This window comes from Ovis canadensis, chromosome 17 (genome assembly GCF_042477335.2).
Source record: "Ovis canadensis isolate MfBH-ARS-UI-01 breed Bighorn chromosome 17, ARS-UI_OviCan_v2, whole genome shotgun sequence".
Lineage (NCBI taxonomy): Eukaryota > Metazoa > Chordata > Mammalia > Artiodactyla > Bovidae > Ovis > Ovis canadensis.
In genome coordinates, this window is record NC_091261.1 from 45,932,428 (window position 1) to 45,955,792 (window position 23,365).

At 36.7% G+C, this 23,365-nt stretch overlaps 1 protein-coding gene across 9 annotated transcripts in view; it reads right to left on the bottom strand.

The window, feature by feature from the left end:
- BLTP1 (bridge-like lipid transfer protein family member 1) overlaps positions 1-23,365 on the bottom strand; it is a 202,584-nt gene that overhangs the window by 130,851 nt on the left and 48,368 nt on the right. For all 9 annotated transcript variants that reach the window (XM_069557468.1, XM_069557472.1, XM_069557473.1 and 6 more), the window contains 7 exons: positions 21,294-21,385; positions 19,882-19,999; positions 11,142-11,297; positions 10,779-10,876; positions 7,339-7,517; positions 7,065-7,171; positions 5,866-6,071 (listed from right to left, as the gene is read on the bottom strand). In XM_069557468.1, coding sequence (XP_069413569.1) covers positions 5,866-6,071; positions 7,065-7,171; positions 7,339-7,517; positions 10,779-10,876; positions 11,142-11,297; positions 19,882-19,999; positions 21,294-21,385 — 956 coding nt within the window. The remainder of the gene's footprint in view (positions 1-5,865; positions 6,072-7,064; positions 7,172-7,338; positions 7,518-10,778; positions 10,877-11,141; positions 11,298-19,881; positions 20,000-21,293; positions 21,386-23,365) is intronic.

Here is a 23,365-nt window from a genome sequence, read left to right on the forward strand (position 1 = left end):
GTAGATATTTCACAAAAGTTCTGAATTAACATGCTGAATGTGAGTACTAATTTTAAAGTAATAAATTTTGACACGAATAAAAGGTTGCTATAAAATCTATAATGCAGAGTCTGCATCAAAACTTAATAAACTACTAACATACGTAACATTGAATTTACAAAGTAATTTAAAGTAAAGGCGTATCTTTCTTTCTCTATGCTCTTCGTTCTTCTTTTTGTTTATGTACTACTATGGAATTTTTTAGTTAAAACAACTGAGGTTCAATAGACATGTGGTAATGCAAAAACGGTTAAAACTGGACATGGAACAACAGACTGGTTCCAAATAGGAAAAGGAGTACGTCAACGCTGTATATTGTCACCTTGCTTATTTAACTTATATGCAGAGTACATCATGAGAAACGCTGGACTGGAAGAAACACAAGCTGGAATCAAGATTGCTGGGAGAAATATCAATCACCTCAGATATGCAGATGACATCACCTTTATGGCAGAAAGTGAAGAGGAACTAAAAAGCCTCTTGATGAAAGGGAAAGAGGAGAGTGAAAAGTTGGCTTAAAGCTCAACATTCAGAAAACAAAGATCATGGCATCTGGTCCCATCACTTCATGGGAAATAGATGGGGAAACAGTAGATACAGTGTCAGACTTTATTTTGGGGGGCTCCAAAATCACTGCAGATGGTGACTGCAGCCATGAAATTAAAGACGCTTACTCCTTGGAAGGAAAGTTATGACCAACCTAGGGAGCATATTAAAAACCAGAGACATTATTTTGTCAACAAAGGTCTGTCTAGTCAAGGCTATGGTTTTTCCAGTGGTCATGGATGTATGTAAAAGGTGGACTGTGAAGAAAGCTGAGCTCCAAAGAATTGATGCTTTTGAACTGGGGTGTTGGAGAAGACTCTTGAGAGTCCCTTGGACTACAAGGAAATCCAACCAGTCCCTTCTAAAGGAGACCAGTCCTGGGTGTTCACTGGAAGGACTGATGCTAAAGCTGAAACTCCAGTACTTTGGCCACCTCATGTGAAGAGCTGACTCATTGGAAAAGACTCTGATGCTGGGAGGGATTGGGGGCAGGAGGAGAAGGGGACGACAGAGGATGAGATGGCTGGATGGCATCACGGACTCGATGGACATGAGTCTGAGTGAACTCGGGAGTTGGTCATGGACAGGGAGGCCTGGCATGCTGTGATTCATGGGGTCGCAAAGAGTCGGACACGACTGAGCAACTGAACTGAACTGAATGCAAAAACAGTTAATACTTCTCTGGCAGTATTCAAAACTGATATTGTATCAATTCAACCACCTACACCTGCTAACAAAATCATTGCTTCTATTTAAATTAAAATAAAATTCAGCCTCTTTAATTTTAGATCCTTTATAGATATTCACATGTAATACCAAGAAAATAAGATACTGAGAGAAATATTTGTAGAATATTTTAGGCTACAAAATGGTCATGAGAGAAAAAAAATCTGTGTTTGTGGGTGTTTCCTCCCTTTGTATCTGAAGAACTACTCCTTTATTCCTTCAAGAATCTCTAAAACCTTAGGGAAAGAAAAGGCAAACAGAAACCATAGCTTTCCAAAAATATTAAACACATTTCCCCTTGCATCTTTTACCTTAAATTGCATCATCTGATGCTCTATGGCAGTTTTAATAAATATAGGAAATCAAATAATGAGACTTTAAAAAATTTCAAAATTTATTCAGCTAGCACTTCTTTAAGAGAACCTTTGTTAATCAATCTGGAGTGTCCATCCCAGGCCAACCTTGATCATCCTAGACCTTTCCAGAATTAATTTTTCCTGTTACTGTACATTAAAGGATTCCTTGTTAGTTAACCCTTCAATATCCAAACCTCTGCAATTGTGAAATTACAAAAGGAAGCAAATAAGTAAGCAAATAAGTAAGCAAATAAGTAATCTGATAAAGTCAGATTCACACAAACACCCATGCCACAACTAACTCTACTGCTCATGGCTGGTAAAATTTGGTCAATTCTTCTCTCTTTGATTATCAGATGTAGTAGATATCCAAGAGTACAATGAAAATCTAAAGCAAAGTGAATTTGCAAAATCCTGGAAAAATGAAAAATTTCATGAAGTAGCTGAATGTGATTCTGAATAACTGCTCAAATCACAGATAAAATATCAGTTATAAGTGAAAATCTGGACGGCTTAGGGAAGTTACCTATAAAAAAGAGTAAATCAACAAAAACTAGTGATGTTTTGTTGGGGCATTGTTAAAAGCATGATTTGAGTATCAAAAGAATAAAAGCAAAGTATAGAAAACTGAATAAATGATCAAATATTTTTCTTAAAATAGTTTCTATCCATAAACATGCTACAGAGACCCTAAAGTACTGTCATACTATACAATCATATTATACATTTCATTGGAAAAATTATCAAAATGAATCAACACTTGATTTGGTCTTTGCTCAAATAAGCAGTGCATATTTCTTCAGAGCCTAAATTTGTCCCACTCTGAAATGATTTCATTTTCAAATATTGGCTTCAATTTTCAAGATAGAGCTAAATATTGCTGTAAAGAGCAATACTGCATAGGAACCTGGAATGTTAGGTCCATGAATCAAGGCAAACTGGAAGTGGTCAAACAGGAGACGGCAAGAGTGAATGTCGATATTCTAGGAATCAGTGAACTAAAATGGACTGGAATGGGTGAATTTAACTCAGATGACCATTACATCTACTATTGTGGGCAGGAATCCCTTAGAAGAAATGGAGTAGCCATCATAGTCAACAAAAGAGTCCAAAATCCAGTACTTGGATGCAATCTCAAAAACAACAGAATGATCTCTGTTCGTTTCCAAGGAAAACCATTCAGTATCACAGTAATTTAAGTCTATACCCTGACCAGTAAAGCTGAAGCTGAAGTTGAACAGTTCTATGAACACCTGTAAGACTTTGTAGAACTAATACCCAAGAAACATGTCCTCTTCATTATAGGGGACTGGAATGTGAAAGTAGGAAGTCAAGACATACCTGGGGTAACAGGCAAATTTGGCCTTGGAATATGGAATGAAGCAGGGCAAGACTAATAGAGTTTTGCCAAGAGAACACACAGGCCATAGCAAACACCCTCTTCCAACAACACAAGAGAAGACTCTACACATGGACATCACCACATGGTCAACACCAAAATCAGATTGATTATATTCTTTGCAGTCAAAGAAGCTCTATACAGTCAGCAAAAACAAGACCAGGAGCTGACTGTGGCTCAGATCATGAACTCCTTATTGCCAAATTCAGATTTAAATTGAAGAAAGTAGGGAAAACCACTAGACCATTCAAGTATGACCTAAATAAAATTTCTTATGATTATACAGAAGAAGTGAGAAATAGATTTAAGGTACTAGATCTGACAGATAATGTGCCTGATGAACTATGGATGGAGGTTCGTGACATTGTACAGGAGATAGGGATCAAGACCATCCCCATGGAAAAGAAATGGAAAAAAGCAAAATGGCTGTCTGGGGAGGCGTTACATATAGCTGTGAAAAGAAGAGAAGTGAAAAGTAAAGGAGAAAAGGAAAGATATAAGCATCTCTGAATGCAGAATTCTAAAGAATAGCAAGGAGAGATAAGAAAGCCTTCCTCAGTGATCAATGCAAAGAAATAGAGGAAAACAACAGAATGGGAAAGCCTAGAGATCTCTTCAAGAAAATTAGAGATACCAAGGGAACATTTCATGCAAGATGGGCTCGATAAAGGACAGAAATGGTATGGACCTAACAGAAGCAGAAGATATTAAGAAGAAGTGGCAAGAATACACAGAAGAACTGTACAAAAAAGACCTTCATGACCAAAATAATCACAATGGTGTGATCACTCACCTAGAGCCAGACATCCTGGAATGTGAAGTCAAGTGGGCCTTAAAAAGCATCACTACAAACAAAGCTAGCAGAGGTGATGGAATTCCAGTTGAGCTATTTCAAATCCTGAAAGATGATGCTGTGAAAGTGCTGCACTCAATAGGCCAGCAAATTTGGAAAACTCAGCAGTGGCCACAGGACTGGAAAAGGTCAGTTTTCATTCCAATCCCAAAGAAAGGCAATGCCAAACAATGCTCAAATTACTGCATACCTGCACTCATCTCACACGCTAGTAAAGTATTGCTCAAAATTTTCCAAGGCAGGCTTCAGCAACACGTGAACCATGAACTTCCAGATGTTCAAGCTGGTTTTAGAAAAGGCAGAGGAACCAGAGATCAAATTGCCAACATCCGCTGGATCATCAAAAAAGCAAGAGAGTTCCAGAAAAACATCTCTTTCTGCTTTATTGACTATGCCAAAGCCTTTGACTGTGTGGATCACAATACACTGTGGAAAATTCTGAGAGAGATGGGAATACCAGACCACCTGACCTGCCTCTTGAGAAATCTGTATGCAGATCAGGAAGCAACAGTTAGAACTGGACATGGAACAACAGACTGGTTCCAAATAGGAAAAGGAGTACATCAAGGCTGTATATTGTCACCCTGCTTATTTAACTTATATGCAGAGTACATCATGAGAAATGCTGGGCTGGCAGAAGCACAAGCTGGAATCAAGATTGCCGGGAGAAATATCAATAACCTCAGATATGCAGATGACACCACCCTTATGGAAGAAAGTGAAGAGGAGCTAAAAAGCCTCTTGACGAAAGTGAAAAAGTAGAGCGAAAAAGTTGGCTTAAAGCTCAACATTCAGAAAACTAAGATCATGGCATCTGGTCCCATCACTTCATGGGAAATAGATGGGGAAACAGTGGAAACAGTGTCAGACTATTTTTTTGGGCTCCCAAATCACTGCAGTTGGTGACTGCAGCCATGAAATTAAAAGACACTTACTCCTTGGAAGGAAAGTTATGACCAACCTAGACAACATATTAAAAATCAGAGACATTACTTTTCCAACAAAGGTCCATCTAGTCAAGACTATGGTTTTCCTAGCATGTATGGATGTGAAAGTTGGACTGTGAAAAAAGCTGAGTGCCGAAGAATTAATGCTTTTGAACTGTGGTGTTGGAGAAGACTCTTGAGAGTCCCTTGGACTGCAAGGAGATCCCACCAGTCCATCCTAAAGGAGATCAGTCCTGGGTGTTCTTTGGAAGGAATGATGCTCAAGCTGAAACTCCAATATTTTGGCCACCTCATGCGAAGAGTTGACTCATTGGAAAAGATTCTGATGCTGGGAGGGATTAGAGGCAGAAGGAGAAGGTGATGACAGAGGATGAGATGGCTGGATGGCATCACTGACTCAATGGACATGAGTCTGGGTGAACTCCGGGAGTTGGTGATGGACAGGGAGGCCTGGCATGCTGCGATTCATGGGGTCACAAAGGGTTGGACATGACTGAGAGACTTAACTGAACTGAACTCAAGATAGAGCTCCAAATAACTCTTTGCTTATTATTTACCATGAAGTAGAATTGTTGGTTTTTAATGAACTCACTTGAAGTAGCCTTTTCTGGTACATATCCTCAGATAACAAAGTTCTTTTATACTTCTCTGCCACATTAATTACAATGTGTTAAAATTGTCCATGTACATATCTATCCTGCTATAATCCTCTAGCCTATCTTCTTAGCAACATATGCTATATCATTTATCTCTAGCAACTAGCACAAAATTCCTAGAATACACTACCTTCTCAAAAAACTGCTAAATGAAGAGTTTTAAAGACTATTTTTAACAAATAATTTTATAATTGAGCCTAACAACACAAGTTCAGTCAACATATAATATATCCTAAATGCTTTAAATCATAAAACTGGCCATTTCATATGGTCTCAATATCAGTTAGATAGTTAACTGCTTTTCCTACATTTAAAAATATGGACATTCTTTTAAAAATCTTACCTTAATACACAGAAAGGCATTTAATAGAGGTCCATAGAGAGTTATCTGAGAATCTGGAGACAGTTCCATTTCTACATGAAGTTTATCAGGTGGAAGTTCTGAGGGATCAATAGGAGGACGTGAAGAAGTAGAGGGAGAAGAAACAACTCTGTCTGTTTTCTGAGATGGCCTTAACACAGATAGCATTGTTTCTTCCATTTCTGACACTGGAATTAATTGAGGGGAAAAAAAGAATAATGTTTGAGTGGAAAGGGGGAAAAGGATCTCTTAAAAGTTCTTCAAGGAACTATTCACTAAAAAATTCTATTTTGTAAATATGAAATCAACTAACACTAATAAAATGTCTCCAGTATATAATGAAAACAAAACTAAAAGACTAATAATTAAAAATACAATAAAGAATAGACTTCATTGAAATACATATAAAAATACACAAATCCAGAAAGAGCTCCAAATAAGTCTTTGCTTATTATTATTATTACTACAAAGAATCAATAAAAAGTTTTCATTAACAAAGGCACTATTATCATCAAGTTCTGGCAATATACAGTAAAGCTGGGTCAGAACTAGGCTCTAACTATACTTGGACATTAAACTATAAAGTTAGTTTCACATAAACAGCTATACAAATGCACTGTGGCATTATCCAGATCTATATATAAGAAAGTTACAAAAACTATTCTTTAATATTTAACTCACTGGAAAAATACAAAGAAAATATTTTCACTAGATTCTAATCCCACTTTGAACCCAAATAAAGCTGCACTTAAGCCTCAGGGAAACTATAAATAATATGACAGCTGTCAAAATGCATTAAAGAAACTAATATTTTACAAAATCAAGCACTCTAAATCTATAGATGTACATATACCTGATTTCATACTCCAGCTCTGCCCACCAGACCTTGAGAAAATTATTCCTTTCTTTGAGCATATTTCCTCAACTCTACAATGACAATAATATTATAATATCTATTTCATAGAGTTGCTTTAAGGATTAAATGAGATAAAGTAAACCAAGGAACAGCTTGGCCTAGTAATTGATAGCAAATGCCCAAAGAAAGTTATACCAAAAATCTTAAAAAGCATAACTATGTCAAAAGAATAGACGCATTTCCACAAAGTTTTATTTTCTTCTTTGTATCCTTGATGTTTGTCAATTTCGATATTTTAAGATACTGATTATACAGAAACACTTACATGACTGTTTCAGCTGTTCATCTGCTTTTTGTGGATAAATTGGATGCCATGTATAATCAATTGTAAGCATGACACTTGGGACAGTCCAGCATTCAACCCAACCAGCCCTTTGAAGAATAAAAAATAAAGTTTCTAGTCAGGTACTTATTCCTTTAATTGTATTTAAACACCAGTTACATATAAATGAATTTTACTGTTATTCTCTGAAAGGACTGAAAGTGTAATTTTTCCACATTAACACAAAATACTTAAATTGCTAATATTAAATACTTACTTTTCTTGAGTGATATTCCGCCATTTTGGTTTGACTGTTTTCTGGCCACTTTGACATTCAGCAGGAATACCAGTATCATGAGTCATTTTACTGGCATGGCAATTCTTTACCAGCATAAATAATGAGTATTTACTAGGGTGGCAATCTGGTAGAAACAAATGAAGGTCAACATCTTCACCCTAAAAAACAATTTATAATAATCCAAGGTAATAAAACAGGTACAGAAGTTTGCTAGAATACTATTTACAAGCAAGTCTATCTATAATATGCTTGAGAATAAATTCAGTAAAAAATAAATCTGAAATTGCAAATTTACACTGAATAGTCAGTTAAGTAACTGGAATAAGATTTTACATTATCTGAAATTCTGCTTAGTAAGTCAAGAAAAAAATCAGGGAAACAAACTGCAAAACTTTTAGAGAACAGTAAGAAGTTTCCTTGGATATTTCACATATAATTCAATTAAAAAAACTAAAATTATCTAATATGAGCTCAGATGGAATATGTTGAATATTTTCATTAATTAAAATATGATTGTCTATATTTAGAAAGTCTTGGTTCCTCAACTGGCTTTTAAGAAGTATATCAAAGGATCTTTCACTTTTTTCCCTTCAGGTCAGTTCAGTCGCTCAGTCATGTCCAATTCTGTGACCCCATGAATCGCAGCACGCCAGGCCTCTCTGTCCATCACAGCTCCTGGAGTTCACTCAAGACTCGCGTCCATCGTGTCAGTGATGCCATCCAGCCATCTCATCCTCAGTCGTCCCCTTCTCCTCCTGCCCCCAATCCCTCCCAACATCAAAGTCTTTTCCAATGAGTCAACTCTTCGCATGAGGTGGCCAAAGTACTGGAGTTTCAGCTTTAGCATCATTCCTTCCAAAGAAATCCCAGGGCTGATCTCCTTCAGAATGGACTGGTTGGATCTCCTTGCAGTGCAAGGGACTCTCAAGAGTCTTCTCCAACACCACAGTTCAAAAGCATCAATTCTTCGGCGCTCAGCCTTCTTCACAGTCCAACTCTCACATCCATACATGACCACAAGAAAAACCATAGCCTTGACTAGACGGACAGGTGCCCCAATCTTTGCTCATCTTGATGCCTGGTTTCTTAACAGGCACCACAGTAAGCTTTACTGCCTGGGTCCAAATTTCAACTTAGCCACTCACTAGCTAATGACAAGTTACATAAACTTGCCTCCTCAGTTTCCCATTCCATAAATATACATAAAGTGAAAGTGAAAGTGAAGTCGCTCAGTCGTGTCCGACTCTTTGCGACCCCATGGATTGTAGCCCACCAGGCTCCTCCATCTATGGGATTCCCAAGGCAAGAATACTGGAGTGGGTTGCCATTTCCTTCTCCAGGGGATATTCCCGACCCAAGGATTGAACCCAGGTCTCCCACATTAGAGGCAGACGCTTTAACCTCTAAGCCACCAGGGAAGCCCAAATGTTCATAACAACTACTTTAAGAAGGTTGTTCTGAGAATTAAATGAATTACTACACATAAAGCAATTGGAATAGTGTCTGGCACTAAGAAGATGTTAAAAAGTACTGGCTGCTTGTACTATTGCTTTTATTTTTTTACCACCATAACCTCCATCAATACTATAACTACTGTTGATTGTATATACCTTAAAATTAGATGTACCATGAATTTTGAACTCCTCAGAGCTGGCTTTTGGATAAAAGGAAGAAAGGTCCTTGTGTATTCCCTGAATTCAAGGGTACAATTAGAAATGAAATACTGTTGATCTTTGAATAATACAGGTGTGAATACACAAGTCCACTTATGCGTGGATTTTTTTTCAATGGTAAATACTACATTACTATATGCTCTGCAGTTGGTTGAATCTGCAGATCCTGAACCTTGGATACAGAGGAACCAAGGATATGGAGAATCTAAGGAGAACCAACTCTAAGTTGCACATGAATTTTTTGATGGGAGGGAGAGTCAGCACCCCAATCCCCAGACTGTTCAAGGGTCAACTGTACAAAAAAAAGTACAATCTAGCTCACAGACTCAGTAAAACATTAGAGCTACAATAAATTCTTAAGAGAAAATAAAGATTAGTTACAGAGGTTAGAAATGAGCTCTAACAAAATAACTGACTCAAGGAATTATTTTTCATCAGCCAACTTCTTTTTAACCGAAGTACAGTTACTTTCTTTTTTTTTTTTTTTAGCTTTTTGTTTTTTAAATTTTAATATCTTTAATTCTTACATGCGTTCCCAAACATGAACCCCCCTCCCACCTCCCTCCCCATAACATCTCTCTGGGTCATTCCCCATGCACCAGCCCCAAGCATGCTGCATCCTGCGTCAGACATAGACTGGCGATTCAATTCTTACATGATAGTATACATGTTAGAATGTCATTCTCCCAAATCATCCCACCATCTCCCTCTCCCTCTGAGTCCAAAGGTCCATTATACACATCTGTGTCTCTTTCCCTGTCTTGCATACAGGGTCGTCATTGCCATCTTCCTAAATTCCATATATATGTGTTAGTATACTGTATTGGTGTTTTTCTTTCTGGCTTACTTCACTCTGTATAATAGGCTCCAGTTTCATCCATCTCATCAGAACTGATTCAAATGAATTCTTTTTAATGGCTGAGTAATACTCCATTGTGTATATGTACCACAGCTTTCTTATACAGTTACTTTCAATATTATTCAATATACTCGTTTTAGTTGTACAACAGAGTGATTCAATGTTTTTATGGATTACACATTATACAAAGTTATGACAAGATATTGATTATATTCCCTGTGCTCTACATTACATCTCTGCTATCTATTTATTTTATAACTGGTAATTTATACCTTTTAATCTCCTTCACCTATTTCACCCCTCCCCCTTCTAGCAACCACTAGTTTGTTTTTTGTATCTGAGAGTCTATTTCTGCTTTATTCATTCATTTTGTTCTTTAGATTCCAAATATAAGTGAAAACATACAGTATTTGTCTTTCTCTGTCTGACTTATTTCACTAAGCATAATACCCATTCTAGGTCATCTATGTCACAAATGGCAAGATCTCATTCTTTTTTAAGGCTAAGTAATACTCTAGTGAGTACATATACCACATTTTCTTCATCCACATTCATTCATCTGTCAATGGGCACTAAGGTTGCTTCCATATCCTGGCTACTGTAACTAATGCTGCCGTGAATACTGGAGTACACATATGTTTTCAAATTATTGTCCAACTTCTTAGGGGAACTTAGGGAATTTACAGGAATGACAGAATATTGCAACTAACTACCAAAAAAAAAAAAAACAGAAGCAATTCTGTGACACTGAAGTTAGTGAACAGTTGAGGAAAGCCAAAATACTGCAGGCTGGCAACAGAATGGGCAGGAGAAAATAAAGATAAGCACCGGGAAATCAAACTTACTAATAAACCTGTGGAACAAACAATGCAACCAATTATACGTACTTTTAAAGAGAACTTGGTATTACATGTAGCTGGAACAAAGTCCGTAAAAGGCAAAGAAAAATCAATGTTTAATGTTTCCCCACAGGCTGCCAGGTACACTGCAAAAGAGAGAAAAAGAAATTTAATTTCCAAAAAATAAAATTAAATTAAAACTGCCTTAAATACATACTTATTATACACAATTAAACTTAACTGCTTAGTTCAATATGAATTCTGAAATAGTTCTCTGAGAGCCTCACAAGACAATGCAAAAAAAGGTCAATTCTATTATCTATTAAAACTACAAAATCAACACCAATTTTCTTTATTGATATTTGTCTTAATGAACAGAATATTTAACCTAATTTTTTTTTAAGTACCTACCATTTTCCTGTTGTTTAGTGGAACAGTCAATCCAGTTGTGCTGATTAGCTGCCCAAATCATTTCAAATTGATGAAACATGATTTTAAAATTCCATGTATATGGAACAAATGAGAAAATGTCTGGTGCACTATCACTTGACCAGTCTTGAATTAAATCTAAGGAGACAAAATGTACAATTAATTGAAATTCGGAAAACAAGATAAAAATATTCTAACATCAAAAATGATGTTTTCAATTGTAACTAAAAAGAATTTTTATATGAAAATATTAAAAGGTGATTAAGATGGAGCTAAATTAAAATTGCAGGAGAATTATCAACAACCTCATATATGCAGATGATACCGCTTTAATAACAGAAAGTAAAGAGGAACTAAAAAGCCTCTTGATGAAGGTGAGAGAGTAGAGTGAAAAAGCTGGCTCAAAACTCAACATTCAAAAAACTAAGATCATGGCAAACAGATGGGGAAAATGTGGAAACAGTGTCAGATTTCATTTTCTGGGCCTCCAAAAATCAATCCAGATGGTGACTGCAGCCATTAAATTAAAAAACACTTGCTCCTTTGAAAAATAGCTATGACAAACGTAGACAGTGTATTATAAAGCAGAGACATTACTTTGCTAACAAAGGTCAGTATAGTCAAAGCTATGGTTTTTCTAGTAGTCATGTACAGATGTGAGGGTTGAACCATAAAGAAGGCTGAGTGCTGAAGAACTGACCAACTTTCAAACTGTGGTGTTGGACAGGACTCTTGAGAGTCCCCTGGACAGCAAGGAAATCAAACCAGTCAATACTAAAGGAAATTAATCCTGAATATTCACTGGAAGATCTAATGCTGAAACTGAAGCCCCAGTACTTTGACCACTTGATGCGAAGGGCTGACTCACTGGAAAAGACCCTGATGCTGGGAAAGACTGAGGGCAAGAGGAGAAGGAGGCGACAAAGGATCAGATGGTTGGATAGCATCACTAACTCAATGGACATGAGTTTAAGTAAAGTCAGGGAGATAGTGAAGGACAGAAAACCCTGATGTGCTGCAGTTCATGGGTTTACAAAGAGTTGGAAATGACTTAGCAACTGAAGCACAACAATAACAAACAGTTTGACAGTAAAAATGCTCACTTACTAATCACAGTTACAGATAAGAAAAATTTTAATGTATTTCATATACCTATTATATCTTTAAAGAAACTTAAGAAGATAAAAGAGCAAGAAAATCACCTGATAGTCTGCTACTCAAATACCTAATATTGTGGACATATCTCATTCAAGTTTTTTCTCTATGTAAATTTTTACAGTATCCTAGATGCACATTTTATGTATTACTTTTTGTCACTGAACTCAAAATTTTGCCATGTTATTTAATAGACAGTAACAAAGATTTTAATGATAGTTCATTAAAAAGATCTGCAAAGATTTATTTAACCATTTACTGTACTTGGATATTTAGACTTTCTTCAAATTTCTGTTGTAGATGATGTATGTTATTGCATATATTTCCATACAAGATATTTTACATATTCAGAATTATTCTGTCAGGATAGATTTCAAAAGTAGATTTGCCAGGTCAAAGTTTATGAATTTTTTAAGGTTATTATAAATCACAAGGACTCCACAGCTGGCTCAGTGGTACAGAATCTACCTGCCAATGCAGGAGATGCAGGAGACATAGGTTTGATTCCTGGGTCAGGAAGACCCCCTAGAGAAGGAAATGTGAACCCACTCCAGTATTCTTTCCTGGGAAATCCTGTGGACAAAGGCTCCTGGAGAGCTACAGTCCATAGGGTCGCAAAGAGTTGAACACGACTGAATGACTAAGGAACAATAAATCACAAACTGCTTTCCAAAAGTAGTAGATCAATTTATGTTATTAAAAATGTATGGTCAACTATCTATTTCAATGTACCTGTTCCTGCATTATATTTCTTTCTACCTCTTTCTATTTTTATTTTTTTTGATGGCAGCTAGGGTGCTGCAGCTTTATTTCTGGTAACTGAAAAATGATATCTCAGTTTAATTGAATACTTTAATTACAACGAGGGTTGAATATTTTTTCATGTCACTTTATTCACAAAACAAATATCTACAGAATGTCTACTGTGTGCACACTCTGTTCTAGACCCTGGGAATACAATGTGAGCAAAACAAAGTCTTGGCCTTAGAATTACAGTCAATCAGCTATACTGACTGCTAATTTACTGTACTGCTGCATCAGATGGTTTAATTGTTGCTTTTCAAAATTGTGTTTATATATTTTGTCTGCATATCCTTTCATACTTTAAACCCAACAGGCAAAAGCTCTTTATACTATATAAAGATATCACAGTGCTTTTCCTTCTGGCATTCACATCACTTGCATGTATTGTATACTCACAGGAATCACATTCTTCAATAAATCGCATCCTCCTAAAGGTGTCAAGCTCATCTTTGTATTGTCAAGCTCATCTTTGTACACTCAGTGCATAATACAGTGCTACAAAAGCAGAACTTTGTGTATTTGATAGAAGCAAGTACCATTATTATAACACAAACTCTTGACAACCAGATAGTCCTGGGTTTATATTCTGGCTTATCATTTTACTAGTTATATAATCTTGAACAAATGACTGAAATTCTATTGGTCTTCTCTTTTACAAAATGGGGACAACTGCACAGACTTATTGTGAGAATTTAGGGGATAATAAGTGAACTTTTAGCACAGAAACTGTCACAAGATAGCACATGAGTGGTAGCACTTATTAAAGATAGTCTAAGAAAAATAAAACGCAAAATTATATATTTAAAGTCATTTTCCTTGAATTTTAAAGGATATCTTTAAAGGAGAAATATTAGATTCAGTAAAGAAATCAGAAGTCAAATATCATATGAACTCATTTTAAAAATAACTGCAATGTACAGAAACTTGTACACATATTAAATCCTCTCTTGGGAAAATGACAAAATAATTTAATATTAAGTTTCAATAAAAATAAATATTAATAAGATGCAGAGTTTTACTATATCAGCAATAAAAGGAATATGGCCAATGAGGTCCGTCTAGTCAAGGCTATGGTTTTTCCAGTAGTCATGTATGGATGTGAGAGTTGGACTGTGAAGAAGGCTGAGCGCCGAAGAATTGATGCTTTTGAACTGTGGTGGTGAAGACTGTTCAGAGTCCCTTGGACTGCAAGGAGATCCAACCAGTCCATTCTGAAGGAGATCAGCCCTGGGATTTCTTTGGAAGGAATGATGCTAAAGCTGAAACTCCAATACTTTGGCCACCTCATGTGAAGAGTTGACTCATTGGAAAAGACTTTGATGTTGGGAGGGATTGGGGGCAGGAGGAGAAGGGGACGACTGAGGATGAGATGGCTGGATGGCATCACGGACTCGATGAACATGAATCTGAGTGAACTCCGGGAGTTGGTGATGGACAGGGAGGCCTGGCATGCTGTGATTCATGGGGTCGCAAAGAGTCAGACACGACTGAGTGACTGAACTGAACTGAGACTAGAGAAAGGAAAATTCCACTTAATTTTACTTTCTTTTAAATACATTTTATTTCTTTTAACAAGCAATCCCAGTAGTTCATCGTATCTTACAGTATCTATGCTTACTTCTAAAACTTTATTTCTACATAGCTTTAACACAATGGTCAGCACTCAGGAGGTGCCCAAACGTCATCTCTGGGATTAATCAACTACACAATACAAAATTTATCACTCATCAAGTTGTTTTTCCTCATTTTTTTCCCTCATAAACATGTTTGGTTCTGCACTTTTACTCAAATTATTCATCCCTTCTAAAATAATGGAGAAGAAAATGGCAACCCACTCCAGTACTATTGCCTGGAAAATTCCATGGACAGAGGAGCCTGGTAGGCTACAGTCTATGGGGTCGCAAAGAGTCGGACACGACTGAGAGACTTCACTGTCACTGTTCTAAAATAAACACACTCTTTGGTAACCTCTTTGCTAAGGAAAATGCTAACCATCTTTAACAACAGCATGACCATACAGAGAGAACAAGGGTCTATAGTCAAAAAATTGTTCTTAAATGTCTCTCCCACTTATTGGCTTCATGAGTCTGCCCAAGTTGTTGAATGTTTCTTCAACCTCCTCACCGTTAACTCAGGGATAACAGTAACAGCTGTCTCTTTTCAGAGTTGTGAAGGTGATAAAAATGAATATGCTTTGGAATGTTTTATGAAAACACTATGCAAATTTTCATTAATGTTACTGAGTTCATTTACAAAGATCACTTCAGATCTTAATGCCCTTCCTTCCTTTCTCTAATTGCCTTCAGATCAAGGGGATTTCCTCTGTATTCACATCTTACATGTGCTTGTTAGGGTCACAATTCATGCTTGTGCAATATACTTGACATTGATAAATAAAGAAATGCTCATAAGCGATGTGCTTAGTTGCTCAGTCGTGTCTGACTCTTTGCAACCCTCTGGACTGTAGCTTGCCAGCCTCATCTGTCCATGGGATTTTTCAGGCAAGAATACTGGAGTGGGTTGCCATTTCCTTCTCCAGGGGATATTCCCGACCCAGGGATCAAACCTGCGTCTCTTGTCTCCTCTGCACTGCAGATGGATTCTTTAACTGCTGAGCCATCAGGGAAATCTAGAACACATTAGTTGGAGGTTAAATAGCAAGGGAGAGTTCTAGGGTAGACCTTGGACCACTGGAATGGCTGGATGTTACACCATAAGGGCAGTGAAACTGCTGTGGGAGGGTGAGAGGTGAAAGTACAGGAGAAGGCTGGATGTTAGACCGCAGGTCAAGGGCATAACCACAGTGGAACATTCAGAGGTTAGACCAAAACAGAAGGGCTTGAGGTTAGACTACAGCAGAAAGCTGGAGACTGGCTAGAGGTGAGACCCCAGATAGATTGAAGCAGGTCACCCATGTAGAAGAGAGGGTGGTTGCAGGGGGAGGGCCGCGGTCAGGGGAGCAGTGGGAAGGTGCAAATAGGTCATGGGGATGGATCCAGGCTGGGCTATAGGGAAGGGACAGAGTCAGACAGAGTGAAAGGAAGGAAAGACATAAGTGTGGGGAACTGAGGGAGGCCAGGGGGTAGGCGTGACAGATGCCTCAGCTAAGTCCCCTTTGCCCCTGGCTTTGAGCCCCCAGCCCACCTCCTTCTTGACCAACAGGAACCACACACTGCCCTCCATGCCCAGAAGGGGGTCTGGAGCCAAGACTCCCTTGCCCGAAGGTAGGCTCAGGCTCCAGAACTCCCTCTCCCGATACCCTCCTAATTTTCTGCAGGTTGAGATCATGGTTTGTATTTGTTTTGAATTATTATTCATAAGAGACTCTCAGCTTATAGTGGTTGCATTTATTTACTTGATACTACTAATTAAAAGGCTGAAATATAATTGCTAGTGAAATAAACACAAACATATAATCGATCTAAGGAAACCAATGTAATTTTATAGTTATTAGTCAATTTCTATTTTAATGTCTTACAAGTTTTTCAAGTATCTTATCTACAATTTCAATATATTCTGCAGTACAGTTTCCCCACCAGCTTTCATAACATCTTTACTGATAAATATTAAAAATTATGGTAACAAAATATTTTTACTAGGAACCTCAAAAACTATTTCTGATATGTATTTCTCTTTAAACCAAAAAACGCTCTTATTACCAGCTGGTTTTACCAAATAAATTTACCAGAAAAAAGAAACTTTTTGATGCTTGATGCTTAATTATTGATAAGTCAAGCATACGAAAAATCAGTAAATATACAGAATGTCTGAAAAATTCAGCTAAACATGAACTAATAGGCAATTTGTTAACTACATTCGTTTCAAATATACATGGAATTTTTTTCAATGGTAGTGGACCAAACTGTAAAACGTGTCTCAACAAATATTGGGAATGGAAAAAAAAAAGTTGTGAAGTTGGTAATTTAAATATTAGTCTGGGAAAAAACCTCATTTACAACTTACTTTATAATTAAGTAAGTTGTAACAATTACTTAAATAATTATTTATAATTAATATAGTAATTAAGTAATTACTATATAATTACAACTTACTTTATAATTTGCTGGCCTATTTGCTAGGCCAGCAAAAGTCGCTCAGTCGTGTCCGACTCTTTGTGACCCCTCGGACTGTATATAGTCCATGGAATTCTCCAGGTTAGAATAGTGGAGCAGATCGCCATTCTCTTCTCCAGGGATCTTCCAAACCCCGGGATTGAACCCAGGTCTCCCACATTGAAGGTGGATTTTTTACCAGATGAGTCACCAGAGAAGCCCAAGAATACTGAAGTGGGTAGCCTACCCCCCTTCCAGTGAGATCTTCCCAACCCAGGAATCAAACTGGGATCTCCTGCATTGCAGGTAGATACTTTACCAGCTGAGCTTCCAGGAAAGCTACACCCTATAAAATATCCATCAGGTGGTACTGGGATTGTGATACTATTATAATGTCGTGTTCTTCTCTTAGGGTAAACATAAGTCAATTTCACTATTGCCAGTAAAGACATTCTTTCTGCCTTTGTTTTGAATCTTTCATTCTTGAGGCAGCTCTATATTGTATTTATCATGAAGTGATCTTTGTATCACACTGAAATTGCTTATGAACAATTTTAGCTCACTAATAACTAATGTGAGAATGGTTCATGAGACATACAAATAGATAATTTATTTTCTGCAAAAATCTGTCAATAAAGAAATGTAAAACTGAGAAAACAGAAAAGCAATTCAAACACCATGACCAAGTACGTTTTCTCCAAGATTAAACTAATATTACTCTGACTGTCTTTTTTAAAGAATAAAAAAGTTTTTAAAGGATTCTAGAAAGATTTCTGGGGGTTTCCTAGATGGTGCAGTGGCAAAGAATCCTCCTGCCAATGCAGGTTCGATCTCTGGGTTGGAAAGATCCCCTGGAGGAGGAAATGGCGACCCACTCCAGTGTTCTTGCCTGGAAAATCCCATCAACAGAGTTGCCTGATGGGTTACTAGTCCGTGGGGTTGCAAAGAGTAAGACACTACTGAACATGCACACAGCAGCAGAAAGATTTCAGAAGTAATATATCTAAATATTATAGTTGTTAAATCTGGGAAATGAGAACTTAAGCTTTGTACCTTTCTACATTTTTAAAATTTCTCCAAATCAATTTTACAAAAAAGTAACTCAAAAAGTGAATTTCAACAGATAGAAGCATAAAGATTAGAGTTAGAGAAAGAAAATGATTTAAGAAAAACACAATTATAATTTAACAAATGAGTACTTGTTTAATAAAATATTCAGTCTAAATGTAAGCACTACTACAAAATAAACATTAAATCTTGAGAAATTTATACTTCTATCTAACTATTCTTAGCATTACTAAAGTCTGAGATTGTGAAATTTGGAGAATATACAATGTAAAGTATAACATGCTTGAAAATGCTGGGTTTTTTAAGTTTAAATAAATTAATTTATAATCTAAAAAATCTAAAAATAAAGAAACTGGAATCTACTTTAAAAGATAAGCAAAGTTAGAAATGACAAAATATTAAATGAGAAGGAAAAGAAGTTATTTATATAAAAACAGATTCTTGGGCCAGACTATTGGGTTGGTCAACCTAAACCTGGACAAAGTGCTTAACCCCTCTGTAACGGACTGCCCTCTTCTGTAAAATAATGATAATAAAATTGACCTCAGAGAGTTATTATGGAGGTTTAATGATTTAATATGTGAAACTGCTTAAAACAGAGACAGACACTAATACACACTAAGTTTTAGATATATATACATTTTTTTTTTTCATAAACCTGAATTAAGTATTCATTGTCCAGCTTCACTGACAAAGTTTAACTTTCTGGGACTCTGTCAAAGTTTCTACTACTGAGACCCTGAAACCCGACTCCTGGAGAAGAATGATGTAACTCGTCTCTATTTCATAGATAAGGAACTGAAGCTTAAACAATTAAACAATTTGGCCCACATCATATTGCTAGTAAATAATGTCATGACAGAACCACCTATGCATATCTTAATCACTGCTATACCCACAAATAAACAACTAGTGGGTGGACAAACAAATGGATAAATGCAGCAATCAGTCAAACAAATATCAGAAACTCTGGGGTAGCCACTGATCCTGGAAAAGCAGACTGATTCTGTTTGGTTAAACTTCTTACAGAAAGGCTAAAAAGAAGCTTACTTTTATGTAATAATTTAAATTACAGTAGTGATTAAACATTTATGTTATTCAGAGATGAAGACTACACATTCCCATACTCATAAAATGTAATAAGTAGTTATCATAACATGCTGCAAGAAATAAAAGAATTTTTCCAACTAACCATAGTATCAATTCAATTATACACATCAACAGAAAGGAGTTAAGAAGGGACTCTGAATACAAAAACATATTTGACTATGTGAATATATTGTATGTGGATTACAATAATTAAAACAAAATAATAAATCCACTATGATGCCTAATTCATGAAGAGGAAAAAACCAATTCATTCTCCCCATCTAACTCCCCCATTAGAGTTACACAAAAAAGAATTCTTGCACGTCCTTCCAAGGTCAATTTTGGGTTCACAGTTTCCTTCTATAGGTTAAAAAACAGCACAGAACATATATATTTAAATTTTTCCTCTAATAATCTCAGCCCCAAAAGAAGTATAAAAGTGAAAAAGTATGAATTGTGTCATTAAGTCCCTATGTTGAATCTAACAGCAAAACTTAATATAAACAAATTCTCTCTGATAAATCTCACTGTATTTTTACTTATTAGAAAATTACCTGTGAAGAAATTCTTCTGTGCAAAGATGAAGTGGTAGGTGGCTTTATAAACCTCTAATTCACACTGCCATGTCTGTGGCATGTTCCATATTCGGGGGTAGCTGGCATTGATGTGAAACTGCAAACCAAATGTTAAGCAAAATGTTAGACATTAAAACATGACATTGTGTGAACAGCATTAGAAATGAACTCACACAAACTGCTAATTAAAAATTATTTTCCTACTGAGTTGAACAGAGGGTCCTATACAGATTTTCAAATTGCTGTGGCTAAAGGTCAGTACCCATGGTTACATCCAGCTCATGAAATACTAAGCCATGATGTGGCCAAAAAAGTTTAAGAACAAATCAGGCTACAATTTTGATACTGTAGCTAAACAAAGAGAGTAACCTCATTAATTCTTCTTTAAACTTAATCTGTTAAATGAGAGGCTCAGGGTCAAGGAGGGTAGAGTGCAATGCACCCTGTCACACAGAAGTTTGGCCACCAGTGCCTCCTGGCTACTCATTTGACAGCACAGTAGTTATAAATCTGACATGGTGCTTTGTGATATATTTCACCTGCCAAGACTTGGCAGTTCTCCAAAGGCAAGAGCTGCCTGACCAGGAATAGCATTATTGCACAGTACCATTTATCAGCAGTAGCTCAGGAATTCATTAAAATGCTGAATATGTCAGTTTACCACATATTTATAGTACTCAATATATTCTTGGATAACTGTAAAATTTTCCTCTTAATTTACATATATCGTGTAAATGTGCTTGTTTAGATAAACAATTAAGGACCTAATGATACCATCTAATATAAAAAAATCCTCTCTGAATATTAGCTATTCCACACAGTAAATTTGGTTATTATTGTCATCCCTGAGAAAAAATAACGATCAGCATGATTAATGAGTTCCTGGCCTGCAATTTTTAATCATGAGTGTTTCCACATTAATTCTGTTTCTAATGTGGTGCAATTTAGGGTATCAATAAGATTTTCTTTTTTGTGCTTTATTCATAAATAAAAACGACAGTGAATTATTAAGCATGAGAAAGAATCTGATGGGGCCAGGAAACATACAGTAAAAATTTATCTAATTATTTACAGCACAGGAGAGAGTCTAGCCATACAATGAAGTTTAAAAAAAAAACTTCTAACAACTTCTCAAATTTTTAAAGGCCAAAAACCCATGTATTACTGCCTGTATTCATTTCCCCTAAAAGAAGAGCAATAGGGAGAGGCCAAAAAGAATCCAAAGCATTGACAATCTACTCTTCGCAAAAATATGGGCAAGAGCACCTGGTGGTTCTTGAATAAGAAGACAGATCATTTGATGACTTGACCATTAAAATTTTATATTTAAAAAAAAAACCCAAATTTGTATTTTATAGGTATACGCATATCACCATATACGTTAGACTTACTGCTAACATTTCTGCTTCTAAGAGAGTCCGGTACTGCATGCTGGTAGTGGCATCAACATGTAAGAGCTGTCCTTTAATCGCAGGGGTATAACCTAAATAGGTGAAAATATAAAAAATAAGAACCTAAAAAAATAATTAAAATTTTCAGAAACTGGAAACAAAGTCCCCCACCACCCAAAGAAGGAATTCCTGAAAATTGGTGATTAGTTACTATTTAAATACACCTCCAATAATATGGACTATGCTATCTAATCCATAACCTTTCTCATTCTGGACAGCTCTCATGGAAAAAAAAAGTTCCATTTTCATATATTATCTATCCTGATCTTGCTTTCTAATGCAAAACTACAAGTCTATTTTCTAAATGATTAATAAGCAAGTATTTAAGACTGTTCCAATGTCTTTTTTTTTCTCCATTAACTCAAGGGTACATATATTTATCATTTTCAACACTCATTATATAGTGACAGTTTCTAAACAACAGCTATTCCTTACATAATGACAGTTATTAAACAACACAGCCCTGTTCTGAATAAAACCAGAAAAGTTCAGAGTATTCCACTTCTTTTTTTGATGGACTGTCCTCCTATGAACACTAACACTATGATCATTACTATATGGTTAATTCAACATGCATCCCACTCTGGGCATTTTTTTCCCCAAACACCTGCATCTTTTGGGGAAGTTTTAAATGTTTTATTTGGTTATTATCTAAGACTTCAGTCTATTTTTCCCTCTAAAGATACTCATCTTAAAAGCCATCCAACCTTTACCAGGCTTTGTGGTGACTCAGTGGTAAAGAATCATCCTGTCAATGCAGGAGATGTGAGTTCAATCGCTGGGTCAGAAAGATCCTCTGGAGAAGGAAATGCAACTCACACCAGTATTCTTGCCTGGGAAATTCCATGGAATGGACAGAGGAGCCTGGCAGGCTACAGTCCACGGGGTCACAAAAGAGTTGGACACGACCAAGCAACTAAACAACTTTACCAAGAACCTGACTAGGTTTTCCTTAGACCTTTAACTCATGTAGTTCCACAGTCACTTTGCTGTGGCACTTTCCATGAATTCATGATAGGTCAAGATGATGATGCCTCAGTCCTCAGATGGCCCCTTTACCCTTGTGCACCAATAACTGTACCCCTAAAAAATATGTACAAATATTATCCTATTTGCATCATCAGTTTAAAAAAGGCAAAAGCACTCCCTTAACTGAACTATTCTCAATTTTATGCAACACCCAATTGTCTTTCCCCCTACAGTTCAGTTCAGTCGCTCAGTCGTGTCCAACTCTTTGCAACCCCATGAATTGCAGCACGTCAGGCCTCCCTGTCCATCACCAACTCCTGGAGTTCACTCAGACTCACATCCATCGAGTCCGTGATGCCATCCAGCCATCTCATCCTCGGTTGTCCCCTTCTCCTCCTGCCCCCAATCCCTCCCAGCATCACAGTCTTTTCCAATGAGTCAACTCTTCGCATGAGGTGGCCAAAGTATTGGAGTTTCAGCTTTAGCATCATTCCTTCCAAAGAAATCCCAGGGTTGATCTCCTTCAGAATGGACTGGTTGGATCTCCTTGCAGTCCAAGGGACTCTCAAGAGTCTTCAACACCACAGTTAAAAAGCATCAATTCTTCGGCACTCAGCCTTCTTCACAGTCCAACTCTCACATCCATACATGACCACAGGAAAAACCATAGCCTTGACTAGACGGACCTTAGTCGGCAAAGTAATGTCTCTGCTTTTGAATGTGCTATCTAGGTTGGTCATAACTTTTCTTCCAAGGAGCAAGCGTCTTTTAATTTCATGGCTGCAACCACCATCTGCAGTGATTTTGGAGCCCCCCAAAATAAAGCCTGACACTGTTTCCACTGTTTCCCCATCTATTCCCATGAAGTGTGATTAAGGCTATCCTAAAAGATGCTTCTTTCCAACCAATTACTCTGAATCCTAGACAATCTCAATATCTGTTTTAAGATTTAGTATGATTATTCTTTTAAAAGTAACTAAGATAAGGTTTAGCTCTTCACTGTAACAGCTCTAAAGTTAAAGGGAAAAGATACTATCTCATTT